Source organism: Saccopteryx bilineata, chromosome 12 (assembly GCF_036850765.1).
Source record: "Saccopteryx bilineata isolate mSacBil1 chromosome 12, mSacBil1_pri_phased_curated, whole genome shotgun sequence".
In the NCBI taxonomy this organism is placed as follows: domain Eukaryota; kingdom Metazoa; phylum Chordata; class Mammalia; order Chiroptera; family Emballonuridae; genus Saccopteryx; species Saccopteryx bilineata.
The window spans coordinates 25,725,452-25,744,358 of NC_089501.1; the positions used below are offsets into that span (position 1 = coordinate 25,725,452).

At 36.3% G+C, this 18,907-nt stretch overlaps 1 protein-coding gene across 2 annotated transcripts in view; it reads right to left on the minus strand.

The window, feature by feature from the left end:
• ARHGAP18 (Rho GTPase activating protein 18) overlaps positions 1-18,907 on the minus strand; it is a 129,381-nt gene that overhangs the window by 35,746 nt on the left and 74,728 nt on the right. For both annotated transcript variants that reach the window (XM_066248040.1, XM_066248038.1), the window contains exons 5-7: positions 14,380-14,558; positions 2,735-2,900; positions 534-625 (exon numbers count right to left, since the gene is read on the minus strand). In XM_066248040.1, the coding sequence (XP_066104137.1) occupies positions 534-625; positions 2,735-2,900; positions 14,380-14,558 (437 nt within the window). The remainder of the gene's footprint in view (positions 1-533; positions 626-2,734; positions 2,901-14,379; positions 14,559-18,907) is intronic.

Below are 18,907 nucleotides of genomic sequence, written 5' to 3' on the forward strand. Positions count from 1 at the left end.
TGAAATTCTTATAATGCCGAGTATAATCCCCATATGAATAACTGAGTGTTGATTACACAAGTGACTTGACAGTTTAGTAATCCTTGTCTAATTCTACTTTATGGCTTCTTTGCCTAGTTTGGAAGTTAGACATTGGTAAATTAAATTGGACATCCTCACTGTAAATAAGAAAGCTTGGGAAATACATACAGGCATGAAATATTCATGAAGATTCAATTCCCTAGAAATTTATAAGCAGTTTCCATTTCTATGAACTATAGAACTGAAATCTCAATTATACAAAGCCAGCTAATAGAAGACAGGAAAATGATGCCAGGTAATCACAGTTAAAGTAATAACACAGAAAGCATCACCATGAAATAAAAATTATGAGCCCTTGAAACAAATTTGTTTCCTGAATAGAAAAATCAAAGCACAAAATAAAAGAGCACATCAATTGGAAACCTATAAGAGTGTGAATGCAAAAATAAAAACACACCATTAGTTCAAGTACTGTATGTTCTCTCCATGCTGATCCATTCAGACCTACTTACTTTTTGAAATATCAAGGGTATTCGAGTTCCTGGTGCTTTCCTCTGATCTTGTTCTAACAATACTGTCAGTGGAACACAAAAAAGACCAGAATCTGCAATAAACAAAGAAAAATATTTCTTCACTTCCATCAATCCCTAAAATATTAATGCCAAACATTAAGGCCTAAGATTTCTGATATTGTCATTCAAACAACTATCTATTGGGCAGTGACTAAGTGAATGCCCCTCTCTAGTCATTAGGCATTTACATTGCATTGGGGAAATCCTTGCCTTGCCTTACTGAGCACTTTTGCAAGGAAAGACAACCAAACATATGACTGCAAATAATCACCCTGAAATAATTAGAAAAGTATAAACTGCTACAGAAGAGAAACAAGAGTACTGTGCGAGAACAAAAATACGCATTTACTAAGCGTAGTCAAATGAAAAGTTTGGGCGTAAAGCAAATAAATATCACTCATCGTCTCCATACTTAATTGACATTTAGCATCCTACAATACAGCAAAATATAAATAGTAGCCTTTTGAGAAATCAGCCAACATTATAATCTTGTTCTACCAAGGATTTTCTTTAGAAAATGTAGTAGATGCTTAATATTCCTGAATTTAAATTAGTAATTTTATATATTTGGGGATAACATCAGAAGGAATGACAAGTAATCATTTCTAATTTTTCTAAATTAAAATCATATGCCTTAAGTCTGGTATGAATATAGCTTGTACGCAGCACCTCCCTGCCCACCCCCATGACTGAGGGCATAGTTTGCACAGAAGCCTAACACATCTGCAAGGAAGATATAAATCATTTGTGAACATGGAAAGAAAAGAATCTCCGAGATCTGAGCACAAACACTGCAAACTGTAACACTCGACAGAGATGCCATTAAAGAGAATGCCAGTAATCCAGTAAATAACTTTTAGTCTAAAAATTAAAAAAACAACCCAGAATATTCAAGAATGTTCAGTCTAGTTTACAAGATAAATAACTTTGATAACATATAAAAAATCTTAAAAAGATGGAAAGAAAAGTCTATTATTAGTGATACCCAATAAAAATGACAATACTTCTCTTAATATTGGCTTAATATAGGCCTAATATTGCTTGGATTCAATTCTAAAACATAACGGTCACCTCTTGCAGCCACTTTCAAGGTCCTAAAAACAGCTATCTAAATTATATTTTTGTTTGATATTTGAAGAAGGCCTTCATTGTCCACAATGGACTTGTTGAAACCGGAAGCATCGTTAACCTCAGAAATAAAAAAAGTTCCAAAGTTTGAAGCTTAAAACACTGATAAGAACTGAGCACAGAATGAAGTCTTCTGATGCCCATCATGGCAGAGGGCCTGGAGGGGAAGCACACTTCAGTCCCACCAAGAAATTGCCTCTAAAACTTACATCAGGTGAATACTTGTCTTTGCTAATGTTACCATAGCAACTCAGTAATCCTCATTCTTGGTCTCCTTCTAGGAGATACCATTAAGGTAAAACAAGAGGTATGATTTTCTTAAACAGAAAAGCTTTGTCAACAGAGAATTTCTTGAATTTCCAGACCATTAATGTCTTGAAAAAACAAAAACCCAGAAGGTATCAGTTCTCTATTATATTAAAAAAATAATAGAGTAAATTCATATAATATATAAAGCTGCCTTACAAAAGAAAAACTATACACATTCATGATAAATACAGTGTAGCAGTGTTAGATGCCACAATGGTATTATTTTCTTAAAAAAGCAACGAATGTGCTTGCAAAACATATAGGTAGAATGTTAATGAACCCAACACCTACTAACTACCGTATATATTTCCCATCAAATAACTAAGCGAAAGTAATTGATCAGAATCAATCATCTTAAAGTCATTTTTTCAAGAACTTATTTTAGAAATAAATAAGTATATATTACAAAGGCATTATTTTTACTATATATTTTTAAAGGAGAAGGCATGTGAGTTATAAGTCCTTGATTCAGAATTTTCTTCTATAGTAATTAAATATTTGATTATGCCTTTATTTGCCACATTCCAGGAGACAGTGCATTTTTTCAAAGGTACATAATTTTTGAGGGCAATGTCTTCGAATCTAAACTTTAGATGCATTGTAGTGTTGGTCTGTTTTGTAGATGTTTTGCCCCTAAAAATATTGTTAAAAAGAGCTCATCCTTGCTACTTTAGAAGTCCAACTATTTTTTTATTTTCAATTACCTCTTGTTTTGATTTTCACAGCTTTTTGTTGTTTCAGTTCAACACCCAGTATATCATAGAGGGCAGTCAGTTCAATTAGAGCTAAATGACAAACTTTCTTCATGTCCTGGGGTGCCAGGTCACCAATCCTGGTGGTACCAGTTTTGTCTTTTGGCAATCTGAAACTCTAAAATAAACACCATTAATATAGTAAAGGTGTACAGTATCTAACCTTTTCTTAATGAATCATAAACTTGTAAGTACATGATAGTGACAATGAAAACACAATTTCTCCGGTCGGAATAAAGAGCGATACTGTCCCGGTGATGCTGTCCGGACCTGTGGGAAGTTCAAGAGTCAGTCTCTGAAGTCTGATAAACAGGGGGACCAGATCACATTCTGGGATCATTCATACCCCAGTGGCTATGAGGAGAAAAGAGACAGGGAACCCAAAAGAGAAAAAAAAACCCTAGTTAACTGACCTTCAAAACTAGGGATGACTAGGTGTCTAGCACAACCATGAGGAAGAGGGAGAAGAAGGAGAAAAAGAAATAGCAGCCAGGAGTGAGTAGTTACAACCTGCCAGGTATCTTTTACCTGTATTATTATTGACTGCCATATATATAATATATAACATTATATATAATATATGATGATATGATATAATGTAATGTAATATAATATAGTAAGAATGTCATTAAAACCCAAATTAGAGTAGATACAGAAGGGCTGTATAGAATTGGGGGAGGGGAAGAGCAGAAAGGAGACTTAAAACCTAGACTTCAGAGCCAGATCACCTACCAGTCAGCTGGCTACCGACTAAGCTGTGTGTGACTTCTGTCGATTGCTTCATCGTTCTTTCCATAAAATGGGAGGAGGGGATGGAGGAGAAGACAGAGAAGAGGGAGGAGAGGGAGAAGACAGGGAGGGAAGAAAGGAGGGAGGTTGAGAGAGGGGAGAAGACCACCTGACTCAGAAGGCTATCATGAGGTTTGATTGCCTGGCGCTTCTCAAGCACTTTTATGTGGTTGCTATTATTAGTTTCAACACTGAGTAAGTAAACTGAGACATAGAGATACTGCTTTCACAGGCAACTGGTGTTTCTGCTGTTTCTTGCCTTTCTTAAATATTATCTACTATCTTTTTTGCCTCTCTTAATATTAAAAACCTTAAATATAAGGTAACAAACCACAAGGTAGAAACATGAATTTCTCTAACATATAATGCAAATTACAGTCCCTCTGAATTTACTGATTACTAACACAATAACTGTTCTCTAACAGTCTATTAAAATCTTATCAAAGTTATATCTTCACTTCCTAATTTAATGGCCAAGGATGTTCAATTGATTCACTTTGCTTTACTCATTTTTGCAGCATATCACTAATATTTCATAACCTAAAAACTATTGTAAAAGGCATGGCCTAAAATAGCAGTTCTCAAAGTGTAATCCAAGGAACCTTGGGGGAACCCAATACCCTTTATTAAAGAGTCAAAATTATTTTAATAATTAATATTCACATATTATTTGCCTTTTTCACTCTCAATCTCCCATAATTGTATGGTCTTCTCCAGAGGAACAAGACATGTCAAGGTAGAAGTACATACAAGAATCAAATTGCTAAAATGTGAAACCATGGCACATCTCTTAATAATTTTTTAATAAATATGTAATATGGTTATTTTCATAAAAATGTTATGTTGACTATAATATTATGGTTTAAATGGAATATTTTATAAATTTCTCAATTTTATTTTCTAATATGCTAAATATCCATAGTTATAACTGATGAAATTAAAGTCCCCCCATTTTTTAATTGTTTATTTATCAAGAGAACCATTCCTTGGTCTACACAATCGTATTTCATAGTTCAATAAAACAGGTCAGTGACAAATTTCCATGGACTTCAATCCAAAGAAAATTTTTCCATTCCAAAATCACTTTGAACCGGCCATATTCATCTTCTCAAAACCTTTCGTGGAATCAGAATTTCTGTAGAAATATTTATATCTCTTCTTTCTTGGTTCAGTCACAGAAAACTGACAGAGCTGCAAGCCCAGGGAGCCAGCCAACCCTCAAACAACATGAAGTTGGAGATGCCTGGCCAAGAGGCATTCCACCTGGGTCAAGAGCCTAACGCGGTCCTGGGACCACAGTGATGGAGAGCTGCTGCCCTAGAGCACTTCCTAAAACCCACCACTTCCATTAACTGAGCAGCTAATTTCTTTCAAGTAAACTCAACTCCACATAAAAGTATCTTTAAGTTCATTACAGGAGAAAGAGGTAATTTCTTAACTTTTTATAATACAGTTGTTTTTCCTGTGAGAACATTAAATAAAGCATAATAGACATGATTGAATATACATCCTAAGTGAAGTTCTAGCATAAGGGCCAATGGCCTCCAACGTACAGTGCAGAAGGTTTGGGGATGTGGAGACAGACTGCAGGTAACACATCTTAGCTCCATCACTCACTCACAATGTGACCGCGGAAAAATTACATCAGCCCTGAGTCTCAGCCATTTCATCTGGGAACAATACCGGAATCTGCCTTCTAAGGTTGTGGTGGGGAATCAAATGGCAAATACTAAGTTCTCAAAAAGTATTATTCCTACATGCTTTTTATAGAAGTTTTTCAATCATTTCAAGATTTCATAGTTTTCCTTTTCTCCTAGATATTACTATAATATAAGAAAAAATGAGGCCCTGGCTGGTTGGTTCAGTGGTAGAGTGCTGGCCCGGCATGTAGATGTCTCAGGTTCAATTCCTGCTCAGGGCACACAGGAGAAGTGACCATCTACTTCTCCAACAGCCCTCCCCTTTCTCTCTCTCTCTCTCTCTCTCTCTCTCTCTCTCTCTCTCTCTCTTTCTCTCTCTGTTACTCTCCCACAGCCAGGGCTCCTTTGATTCAAGCACATTGGCCCCAGGTGCTGAGGATGGCTCCATAGGGCCTCTGCCTCAGGTGCTAAAAATAGCTTGGTGGCGAGCATAGCCCCAGATGGGGAGAGTATTGGCCCCAGATGAGGGTTGCCAAGTGGATCCCAGACAGGGTGCATGTGGGAGTCCATCTTCCTTCTTCTCACTTGGAAACAAATAAAAATAAACAAAGAAAAATGATAAGGATAATACTCATAGTTGATAAATGACTTCTCATTCTATTCTGTAAAAGTTCTTATATGATAAGAATTATTATAGCATATTCCAAATGGGGAAACTGAGGTTTTAGTAAAGAGACTTAAATATTAGCCACTGATGTAATAAGGATGTAAATTCAGATCTTCTAAATCCCAAATTCAGTAACAATTCCATTCTGCTCCACTTTTCCCTCCACCTCAGCATGCAGGAAGGAATCTAGGTTGATCAGTGTTGATATAGGGCTGTGAGGCCCTCGAGGAGAAGAGTCACGTTTTAATCAGCTCTGTAACCCTACTGTACCTTAGGCCTGGCACACTGCAGGTGCTCGGCCCCAGTGCATTTCATGAATGAATATACATGTCCTCATTTCCTGTGATCACTACTGAGATTCCCCTTTAAAACCACACAAAACTCTCCACATTTTCCTCATGCCTGGCCCCGGAGCTTGGCTAATTATTTTGTTTCTGAAGGGCTGAACCCAATCCTATTTAACAACCATTTATTTTATATATAAAAAAGAAAAAAAGTCTTCAGCGTTTCATTAAAATCAGTTGCTTTTGGTCTAATAAGCCAAACACATGTAATAAAATCATTCAAAGCATTACCCGAGGTAAATGTTTAAAGAAACCTGAAATATTATTAGTTCAAACATTTGATTTACCTAGCAATACATGTCACGAGCTTTATTTATTTATTTATTTATTTAACATTGTGCTTAATGAAAGGACTCAGTTCTTTATTTCAATGTTTAATTCATAGCGGCAGCTTTAAATATTTATAAAGTTTCCTGTCATTCTGTTTAGTTAATAGACTGGATGGTTCAGTTTGTTGGCTAAGAGAAGGCAGTGCAATTTCAGCAAAGGAAAGCTCTTTATCTTTTGGAAAATGTGCTTAAAGAAAAGAGTGAAATACAGTTTTTTGAACTCTGTAAGGTCTTTGGTTCTCATGTGTCACCGTAAATTAATCAGGTAGCTCTCCAGGACTCGTCCCTCCTTTGTAGGTCTCGCTGTGCAAGGGGTCCCCTCGGCACTTCATTAGTTATGACGGAGTTGCCTCTTTCACTCATCAAGTTGCTCAGACTTCAACTTGGAAAGCAGGGGAATCTACTCTCACTAGGTCAGTTTTCACAGCATGGCTTTTTGATACCCTCTGCTAGGAGACTCATTCCTTACCTAAGTTATTTTTCCTGTGTACAATGTAACTTTATCATAGTATTTCATTCATTGTCATTTCCAGAGAATGAGTAGTTTTCTAGGTAAGTTAGTTTTAGGAATCTTTCATGTTTGCATTACTTTTTTTCAAATATAATGTTTTCTTCTTATTTCTTTTTTAATGGAGAGCAAGAGCCATCAGATCATGACCTCACACACCAGTTTTTATATTGGAATCTGCTTAGATGTTCAGTTTCCTCTGCCTTAGATTTTCAGTCTCCGCACTCAATCCCACACTGCTGTTTCTTCCGCTGTCCTTCAACTTCCTCCAGAAGTGTTCTACTCTCTGCCAAATGCCCAACTTGGACCTCTAGGTTTACTTTTTGGCCTTTTGTATACAGAGTTCTGTTGCCAGACAACCCAAGTTGTTACAAAATGTGAATTTACTTGCATTAAACATGACTCAATAGGAGTCCAAAAGACACTGATGAGTAAGTACCTAAGATATAAAATATAGGCTTGCATCTAGAATATCAACTCTATCATAGTTTTCTCAAAGATCATTCCAAAACTGTGATCTTAAAAATTCCTAAATACACCCTTAATCTTTCTAGTCTCCAAGACAGAATGAAGGAGCGATACTAAATTTCTGTTTTATAAACAGAAACAGTGAACCAGAATCTTACTTACATCACATCCTAAGCTAACCAAGTTCTCTGTAGCTCCAATAAAATAACAGAAAGTGATCCCCCAATATCTCCAGTACTCACCTGGCACCATACACAGTTATTAGAATATCATTGTCTATTTCCTATGCTGTAATTTACATCCTCTGACTGGTCTGTAACTACTACTTTGTACTTCTTAATCCTTTCACCTTTTTCACCCAGTACCCAAGCCACCCTCCCCACCGGCAAACATTAGTCTGTTCTCCATATCTATGAGTCTGTTTCAATTTTGTTTGTTTTTGTCCTTTAAATTACTCATATAAGTAAAATCATATGGTATTTCTTTTCTCTGACTGACTTATTTCACTGAGCATAATATTCTCTAGGTTCATCCATTGTATTGCAAATGGAAACTGGAACTGAAAATTTTACTATGTAAATACATAAATAAATATTTTTTTAAAATAACACTTAATTTAAATACATATATACCTTTAGGGCACATTAAATGAAATCAACATAGTCTCTGTAAGGCCTACAGTAGGCACGGCCACCATCACAGCCGCCTGGCCCATGCAGGTTCACATTTGATTCAGACAGTCAGTAATGAAACAATGGAGCCAAGAACAGGTGGGCCATTAGCTTTAATCCTAGCTTGCACCCGTCGGGCAAGTAAAAACACACACTAGGCTCCAAAACCCACTCACATTCAGTGCTCACAAAGCTCCTGACTTATCCGAGTTTCCTAGAATCAAAGGTTTCTAGCTCACCAGACTTATTCACCTCTGCTCCCCATTTCCTTCCTTCTCTCTGCACAAACTCTGCATAAACTGGTTTTTCCCTCAGCACTCCACCATCTTGGCTGCTTCTCCTGGCCTCCTCCACGTGGCCTTTCTCTGCTCTCCTCTCTAGTGCTAATCTCGGGAACTGAGAGAGAGCAAGCTCCCAGTCTGTCCCCATTTTGTAGTGTAGAAATCAAAACCTTTAATCCAATATACAAATAAGGAAGTCTCTGATACAAAGTCACTTATCTGAGGCATGATGGGATTCCTCATGAGAGTGCATCACTCCACATCATAAAGGGTGGGAAAGGCTTAGTCCTAAAACCAAGCCCCAAGCTACAAGGATCCTGCCTGCCCACAGCCCACCCCCAACACACATTAATATAATCATGCCCATCCCAAGCAAGAAGGGCAACTAATATCATCACCTGGGTGACGGGCTTCCATGTGGGCTGAGCCACCTTTAACAAAGTGAGCATAATATATTTTTCTGCCCAACAGTCTCCCAGAAAAGACTCTGGTTTCAAAAGCTTAGTCACTGAAGCCAAGTCTGAGCATGCCATGTAATCTCTCTCACCCATTTCCTTGTATGAAAAATAGGAATCAAAATATCGACCTCTTAGAGATCATTTGATAAATACATGAAATAATTACAGAGCACACTTTCTGAGATAATAGCGGGTCCACAATAACACAATTAGTCATAGCTAACTTTTCAAAATTACTTTTTAAGTTACTTTAAAGTACATTAAAGTTTTAAAACCTGATCCCCCAATTTAAGAGAAATTTGAATCCCCTGTGACATCATAAAGAATTAACAAAGACTTCTCAATGTTGTAAGAAAAGGGAAGTGACTATAAAATGAGGTCAAGAGAGAACAAGGTATTACATAAAGCTTACTGCTTATTTACAGAAGCAGAGGAGCATGGAGTAGAAATAGAATGTAAGGTTGTACCTGCTTACACACCTGCCTCAGAGTGGTGAACCTAAGTGTATTCACCTCATCAACCAGGCTGAGGATCACGGAAGCTTAGATGCCCATGCCTTCTAGAAGACGTACGGATGTACGGATGATAGAGGTGAACAGATGCATACATGTATAAATAAATACATGGGTCAACTGGCAATAATTATCAAAAGCATGGTATCTAGTCATTTCAAACATGATTTTACATATTTTATCTAATGTAAGTTCACTCAGGAAAGACTTTTAACAATAAACTCGAATGCTGAACTACAACCCAAAGATTGGTTAAGATTTCCTTGATAAACATGGAACAACAGAGGGTTAGAAATGGGAAGGTTATTTTACACTTGGGGCATCCCATGAATAAAATCAAGGTCGGGGAGCATAAATTAGTTCATTAATTGGAGAATAAAATGAGAAAGTTTTGTTTTTAAGTCCATTAAGAGGAGATTAATTTATTTCATTGTTTGAATCAACAACTTAAAAGTCAACAATGTGTTCATTTTTTTTAAATTAGACTCTACTATCTTTCACTTCAAACCCTTTCCATCTATTGAGATGAAGACTGCCACTTTTAAAAGATACTTTTGTTAAGAATAATCTGGACTGTGGATCATTGCTTTAAGCCAAATGATGCATACTTCTTTACTTTCTCCACTGGGCAGGACAATTCTTTAAAGGCAAATTCTTTAAAATATATGATAAAGCCTAGGAGCAACCCAGATGTTCACCATTAGGAAAGTTTGAATAAATTATAATTGTAATACATTCTCACAATGGAGTACAACATATCTATAAAAAGAAATGAGAAATATTTCTCTATACTATTATGAAGTAATCGCCAAAATACACCACTAAATCAAAAACAAACAAAAAAGAAACACCTTAAGGTGGAGAAAAGTATCAATATGTATAGTGGAGTACCATTCATCTAAGACCAGAAGGATAAACTATAAAATCAAAATAAGAAATTTACTTGTGAGAGGAGGGAAAGAACACAGTGATGGCTTAAGGATGGGAGCCAGGCTTTTTGTTTGTTTGTTTGACAGAGATAGTGAGAGGGACAAACAGGGACAGACAGACAGGAAGGGAAGGAGATGAGAAGCAACAATTCTTCGTTATGGCACCTTAGTTGTTCATTGATTGCTTTCTCATATGTGCCTTGACTGGGGAACTAAAGCAGACCGAGTAACCCCTTGCTCAAGCCAGTAACCTTGGGCTCAAGCTGGTGAGCCTTGCTCAAACCAGATGAGCCCGCGCTCAAGCCGGCAACCTCGGGGTTTCGAACCTCGGTCCTCATTGTCACAGTCGGAAACTCTATGCACTGTGCCACCGCCTGGTCAGGCAGGAGCCAGGTTTTTAATACCACTTACTTTTAGATTTGACTTTTGGACCATGTAAATTTTTTTATTTTTTTTTTTATTTTTTTTTTTTTTTCATTTTTCTGAAGCTGGAAACAGGGAGAGACAGTCAGACAGACTCCCGCATGCGCCCGACCGGGATCCACCCGGCACGCCCACCAGGGGCGACGCTCTGCCCACCAGGGGACGATGCTCTGCCCATCCTGGGCGTCGCCATATTGCGACCAGAGCCACTCTAGCGCCTGGGGCAGAGGCCAAGGAGCCATCCCCAGCGCCCGGGCCATCTTTGCTCCAATGGAGCCTTGGCTGCGGGAGGGGAAGAGAGAGACAGAGAGGAAAGCGCGGCAGAGGGGTGGAGAAGCAAATGGGCGCTTCTCCTGTGTGCCCTGGCCGGGAATCGAACCCGGGTCCTCCGCACGCTAGGCCGACGCTCTACCGCTGAGCCAACCGGCCAGGGCTGGACCATGTAAATATTTTATATGCATATAAAACAAAATTAAATATCAAAACAATCTCTCCTTAAAAATCAATAATAAAATGAAACAAATTAACCTAACCAAGTATGAAGTTGGTGGTTTAACCATATGGAGAAAAACTACCCTAAACAACCTAAAACATAGTAATTTTATTGTTACATTCCTTTTGGAATATACCCCAAGGACACAAACAACTAAAGACAAGAAAAACCAGTTTACACTGTTTTCTGGTAATCATATTGCTGCGGATAGTATTAGTATTGTTATCTGAGAATACTGTGAATCAATGGAGGATAAAACAAACAAGTAATTACATGATATTCTAATAATATTATCTGATGTATCCTAAGAACTACTATTCTCAGCATGGGAGAAAGAAGACACAGATATACTTCAGCCCTCTGAAAAGGCATTCAACAATGACCAACCCAGAGTAAGAAATACTCCTAGAGTCCTAATCATAGTCATACAATTATATTTCTACTCAATGGAACCAATGTTTCTTGAAGAGACAATTTGAGGTCTGCAGCATAAAATATGCCAGATAAAGATGGAAAATTTTTTCTACTTTCATGTCATACATGTCTAAATCCATGATTTAAGATGGATTAAAGAAAATTAAAATAAAACAACATTAATTGGTCACTAGTGAAAGATGCTAAGGAATAAAAAAAAAATTAAAAACTGGTAAGACCCTGACTAGGTGGTGATGCAGTGGGTAGAGGGTCAGACTGGGATGCAGAGGACCCAGGTTCAAGATGCCGAGGTCGCCTGCTTGAGCGTGGGTTCATCTGGCTTGAGCAAAAAAAAAAGCTCACCAGCTTGGACCCAAGGTCGCTCAAGCAAGGGGTTGGCGCATGATCAAGGCACATATGAGAAAGCAATCAATGAACAACTAAGGTGTCGCAATGAGAAACTGATGATTGATGCTTGTCATCTCTCTCCATTCCTGTCTGTCCCTATCTATCCTTCTCTCTAACTCTCTCTCTGTCCCTGTAAAAAAAGCAACAACAACAACAACAAAAAACTGGTAAGAAAGTGAAGCAACCACTTTGTGAATGTTTTTCTTAAAAGAATTATTCAAATTAATAAGTTTTATAAAGAAGTATGAGAACCTCACTTTGTAACCGTTAATAAACCAATAGATCCAAGCATTTATCAGAAAGAGCTGCTATTTTACAAAAAGAGGAAGATAACCAGTCATTTTGTGTCTCTTTATACAGTTACACTTGAAAAAATTTCACACACACACACACACACACACTGAACCCAAATATGATAAATCTAGAGTCAACCAATTAACAGAAAACAGAACATGAGAATAAAATTAGTCAGAGAGGGGAAATTCTTTATGACTTAATAACTAAGTTTCTTTAACAAATAAATTTCAAGGGAGAGAAAAAAAGAGGAAAGACAGAATGGGGAATAAGAGAGGATGCAATGAAAGAAGGGACAGAGGAGGAAAGTGAAGGATAGAGAGACAGAGAGAGGGGGACAGAGAGAAAAGCAAGAATGAAAGCAGGGAGAGGTTTAAAAAGTCTTCAGAGACATATCACCCAACTGCAACGCACAAACCCTATTTGAAACCTGATTCAAACTGTAAAAAATAAAAAGTCATAAAACTTATGACACAATTTGAAATTTGAACACCGATGGAATGTTTGAAACTCGGAATTGTTAGCATTTTTTAGCTATAATAATGGTAACATGGATATTAGTATCCCTCTTTAGTTTTTAGAAATACATTCTGAAATATTTATAGAAAACAAAACATAATTGAGATGTATTTCAAAATAATACAGAATAGGGAACTGGTTTGGGGTACGGAGAGGTCAGGACTGGTCATGTGTTAGTAAATATTAGGGCTGGATGCTGAGCATCCAGGGGTTAATTATACCATTCTTTTTAACGTATGTATTGTGAAATTTTACAAAATAAATAAATACTTAAAAAAATAAGACATTCGTTAGCAAAGTGCACACTCAGTATATACAGCTTTGTTTTGAAATACAATTTATTACTGAACCAGGACTCCTTAAAGAAATGGATTATCTCAAGTCTGAGGGAAGAAAAGTACAGAATGAGCCTGGAACACCTTGTTCTAGAAAGCAAAATCATTTATGAATGAGGAAGGCAGGTTAAAATGAATCTGGGTAAATTGAGACAGCAGAGAAAAATGATGACTTATAAAACACTGAATGAAAAAGGAGGCCTTCAGTCCATAGTACTATTCAATAGCAAAAAGAGAAAAGAGAAAAACCAATTATTCCAGCATACTGCCAGCCAATCAGTATAGAAGAAATAATAGAAGTATAAAATCGCTATTTATCAAACACCAGTTTAATTATGGTTTCAGGCAAAGAAGACAAATGCATGGTGCAACCTGTGGGGGACAGCTTATCACTGACATATAAGATATTCACCCAGTCTTCAGGATCATAAATTCATATTAATTGCATATAGAAAAATAAAAGTGTGTTTACAAAAGGGAGATTTCTTGGACATCTCCTTAACCCAGTGGTCAAACTTCCATCACCAGTAAAGGAACCATCTAACAACATGCCCTTCTTCTGATGATGCAGCAGGAGGCGCAAACATCAGCTACGCAGGAATTTGGCCAAAAATGTTTAACTGGAATCTAGTCATAGAGAAACAGGCAACATCAGCCATTTGATATGGAGTCTTCAAGAATTTTAAACACAAAGCAGCGGACCTGATCTAGATTCAAAAAAACCCAGAAAGATCACATCAAATGCAACATATGGCCTTTGTTCGAATCCAGATGGGGGTGGGGAAGGGAGAAGCTATAAAGGAAAATATGACAATTAGGAAAATTTAAATATGACTGTATATAAGTATAATTTTGTTTCCTTGTTCAATTTTTTTAAGTATTGTAATTCTGTTTTTTAAGCTAAAAACAGTTAGTGTGCCTCTGATAACGCAGCATATTCATAGGTAGATGTAGAAAGAGAGAAAGCGAAGATCGTAAAATGTTAACTGTTGAATGGATCTACGGTGAAGGCTGCATGGGTATTTGCTATACTTTTTTTTTTTTTTTACCTTTTCTATGGGTCTGAAAATTTCAAAATAAAAGTCTGACTAAGAATAAACTAGTAAACTACGTACAGGTAATGGGGAATCGTTGCCTTTGCTCTTCTGGGTCCTATCCGTGGAGTCCTCTTTCTGATTGACAGCTTGCTCTGCAAATGATACCTCCAGGTTGATATCTGTTTCAGAGGCGGGTGCCTCCTCAGGGACCAGTGGGGTCAGCTCCTTTTCACCAACAACCAGGCTAGATTCCTGGTCTGGGGGAAAAACCAAAAGACCCAATTTATTTATCTATTTTTATTTTTATTTTTTTACTTCTTTTTACTTCTAATACATTGACTATATAAAAAAAACCACCGAGAAAAGCGCTATTTACTACAGGCAATAATTAATAGTTATTTTAATAGTAAAAAGTATACTCGAGGAATCCTAGCAATGGTGCATGGTGTCTGTGTGGAGTAGGGCAGAGGGAGCAGAGAGGAGAAATGTGGTGACTAGAAATCCATTGTTCAATTGTGGGATCTTTTTTTGAGGTCTCAATTCTGGGTCCACTTCCAAAACATTGCTAGATAATCTCAAAATCTGAATGAAAACCTCACAAAAATTTTATAGACTTACATGTTGTTTTATTTAGGTTAGTTGTAACCTGTCTTAGAACTAGCAACATACTATTTAATTGCTTCACAGTAGAACAGATTCCCGGAATACGACCCCTTCCACACCCTGCATTTTTTCATTCTGGAATGTTACCTACCTAGTATAGTAAAAATTTCCAAACAAGAGTTACTGCCAAAAACTTATGGCCGTAGGAGTCAAGTCAGGCAGTACTTGGTACAAGAATCGATAGGTCTTGCACCTGATTCTATCAGAGACTATAAAAAGTCCTACAACTATAAACCTAGTCAAATAACTTCCAGACATTTACACCAACATTTCAAGAGTAGAATTTAACATTTGTGTTTGTTTGTTTGTTTGTTTGCTGTTACTTCTACAGGAAAAAAAAAAAGCAAAAACAATATTTGAAAGCCTTTTTTGCTGAAAACACCAGTTTTAAGCTTTAAAGAAAATCCTTCTAAATTTTACTATTTGATAAGTTTTTGGTTTTACTGCAATTTATACTTTAAAAACCCTGAAACCTATCACAGGATTATTATTATTTCCTCGTTGTAGACATTTATATCATGGGCAGCAGAACTGAATTACAAAATAAACTCACACAATACATTTATATATTATATACTGATATGACAAAGTGATGAAAGGTTGTTAATTTTAAAATGTAATAAATATATGTAATATATACATATTATTAAAAGTTGCTGCTTTAAGGGAAAAAAATCTTCCTAGTAATTTAAATTAAAAACAAAATTGTTTTTGTTTTTCTCAAAAGAAAATTAAGAATAGGTGTAAATGTAGCCTGATTCACTCCTACTCAATAAGCAAGGTGGGCTATCCACGGTTGTGTGACCTGAGCAGTCACACGGGACACCATGCTTTGAAGGGGCCTGCACTGGGTTTGATGCTGTGCTCTTACCTTCTTGAAATCTGAACAAGGAAGCCTACATTTCAGTTTGCACAGAGCCCTGCAGACTACATACCTGCTCCTAGTGGCATCTCATAGTTAAGAATGTAACTAATAAGCATTTACCTATGTCAATCCTAAAATAAAAATAAATTTGAAGGTCTTTGATAGCACTTATCTGCTGTCATTTATGTCACATTATATGTTTCCAATAGCCTGTAACAATTTATTCAATTAGAATAACTAGAGCTTCATTCTATTAATTTTTAAAGTCTTTTCCCACTGGTTTACACTGTTTCATGTTTTACTGTGAATATAGGTTGGTTTCTCAGAAAACCATTTTATGAGAAAAAAAAAAAGATTGGTCATTTTCTTAAATTACAAACTAGCTTTCCAGAATGTAATTTTTATGGACAAAAATTTTAAAACTATTTTTTTTTCTCTTCAACACCCTCAGGTTAGAGTTACAATAAATACTACCAACTCCCATCTATGAAATGTCTTGTACTGAATTCAAAACTACATAGAAAAATTATAATTAAGTTATAATACATTTAAAACATATATATTTTCTCGAAAACATGGCAAAAATTTTTTAAATGCATATAAAAGCATAAAAATTCAAATGGCGAATCAAGTCAGGGGAGAGAAGAAAAACAGTGGTAGAGGAACATAGGGATGTTGTAACAAGAAATGAATGACTAGTTGGTTGATGAAAGTATCTATGAATCAATGATCTATTCTCAAAGAGAAAAGCTAAGAGAATGCTGAGATAAACTTTGGCTCTTAAAGTCCTCAAGTGTAAATAATATAATTTCTTTATTCTCCTTTGGTAATGAGATAATCAATAACACTGGGTTACAAATAGATATTTTACAAAACTCCTTGAAATTTTTCAATTGTCTGAAATATTCTAGCTTTTATTTAAAAAAATGAATTTTCTGCCTGGCCTGTGGTGGCACAGTGAATCAAGTGTTGAACTGGAATGCTAAGGTCGCCGGTTCAAAACCCTGAGCTTGCCCAGCCAAGACACATACTAAAAGCAAGTACATGTTGATGCTTTCTTCTACCCCTGCTTTATCTCTGTCTTTCTAAAAATCAAGAAATAAAAACTTAAAAAAAGAATTTTTTTCTTTCATGAAATTAAAAAGAAAATAAAAAATATATACATATAAATGTAAAATTTTTATAAAATTTTTATATATTTTATAACATTTTTATATATTACTAATATAGCTTAATGCATGTAAACACTGGGTCTTTCACAAAAATAGAGTAGTAGTATTTGCTGAAAAGTTAAGACTGATATTTAGCAGTAGATTAATGTGAAATGTGACAACCCTTACAACATTACCACTTTATAACTTTTTCATTTAGAATAAGTATCTTTGACTGAACATGTGTAAAAACCCAATGTCTAGGGAAAACATTTACAACAGACTATGTCATGCATGCAATTTCAAGCAGAAAGAGCTCGACATTCCAACTCTAGACAATGTTTGCCATGCATTTCATTCAGAACCTTTCAGTATCTGCATAACACTAGTTAATTCACTGGCTAACGAAGGAGCATGACATGGCTCAAAACAGGTGCAGTAGTAAATTCTCAGTGACTTGGATGGCGCTACACACATTCTTACTGTTCTGATTGGAGGCTCCATGCCCAGTTCATGACATTCCAGCAAAAGCAGATGTAAATCAGACAAGTTTGCCACACTTCCCTTGCCTGCTGCAAGTTAGCCTGGAAAGTGCTCCAGTAATGAACTCGTCTTCCAGGACTTCTATTTATAGAACCTACATCACCCTCTCTGGCAAGGGAGGAAAACATCAAGAAAAGACAATATTTTCCTCAGTATTCATTTAGTGATTGCCAGTCACTGTTGCCCAAAGCCTAAAGCATATTGACACTGGCACAAAAGGTTCACCTGTCTCTCTTGATGACCCAGTTCTCCGGCAGGCCAGCCCTGGGAACTCCAGTTCGTTTGTCACTTCAGTGTTCACTGTTATGTAGACTTGGGGAAGCACCCAGTCATTTCATTCTGATATAAGAAAAACACAACTAAAGAAACCTCCATAGAATTGTAAAAGGAAGTGCTCTTATAGATATAAATATATAGACATATATGTGCACATACACACACTTGCATATATACACAGATGTCTATGGGTGTGTGCATATGTGTGTGTGCGTGTCTTTTAAAGGCAGGAGAGTTCTCAAAAAAGTATAAAAGAATGAAAACATACAGATACTGGATGCTCCAAGACTCCAAAATGCCCTATATAATCTTGGACTAACTCCTCATTCTTACAGGACGTTTGGGAACTTTTCCCAGTCCTCCACAGTCTACCTAATCCTGCTGCCCAAATGTTTCCAATCCAAATACAACACTACTAATGGCATAGACACTCCAGATGCCAGGTCTTAAGAACATAAACAAAAGGACAAATCTCCTAGTTAGAATCTGCAGCCACAAACCACCTTTGTTACAGATTTTAAATAATATACAATTAAAAATTAAATTTTAAAGCTTAAGTCTATTATTTTAATTTAGAACACTTTTTCTTTTTGTAAATAAATGAAATAGTTATAAATTCTTTCTTGATAAGTACTAATAAGGCTTAATATCTATTTTCATTCATTTTGAATTTCTAATCCACTTCTCAAACAACAGATATAGAAGATGAATAGTATATAAAGGAGAATCATAATAAATTATTCAAAATAACTTACACATTTTTTAAGTTTCTCTAAATTTTCTGAAAAGTAATCCAGATTCACGGGCTGCACTTAACTAGCTCAGCAGCTTTGGAAAATGACTTCACCAGATCTTTCATCTATTAACTTAGTTAAACATATCCACATAGTACCTGGCACATGGTGAGCATTCAGGGAAAGTGATTATGTATAGAGATGTTAAAGCAGAGAGATACACAAAGATTAACTAATTGTCATCATCATCATCACTCTCACCATCAAAGGCTCACTATATGCTCAGCCTTCTGTAATTATCTACTATTACTATTTTAATAAAATTTTCTTACTAGAATTAAAAGTGAATGTTTTAAAAGGCTGTATCTGTTTGT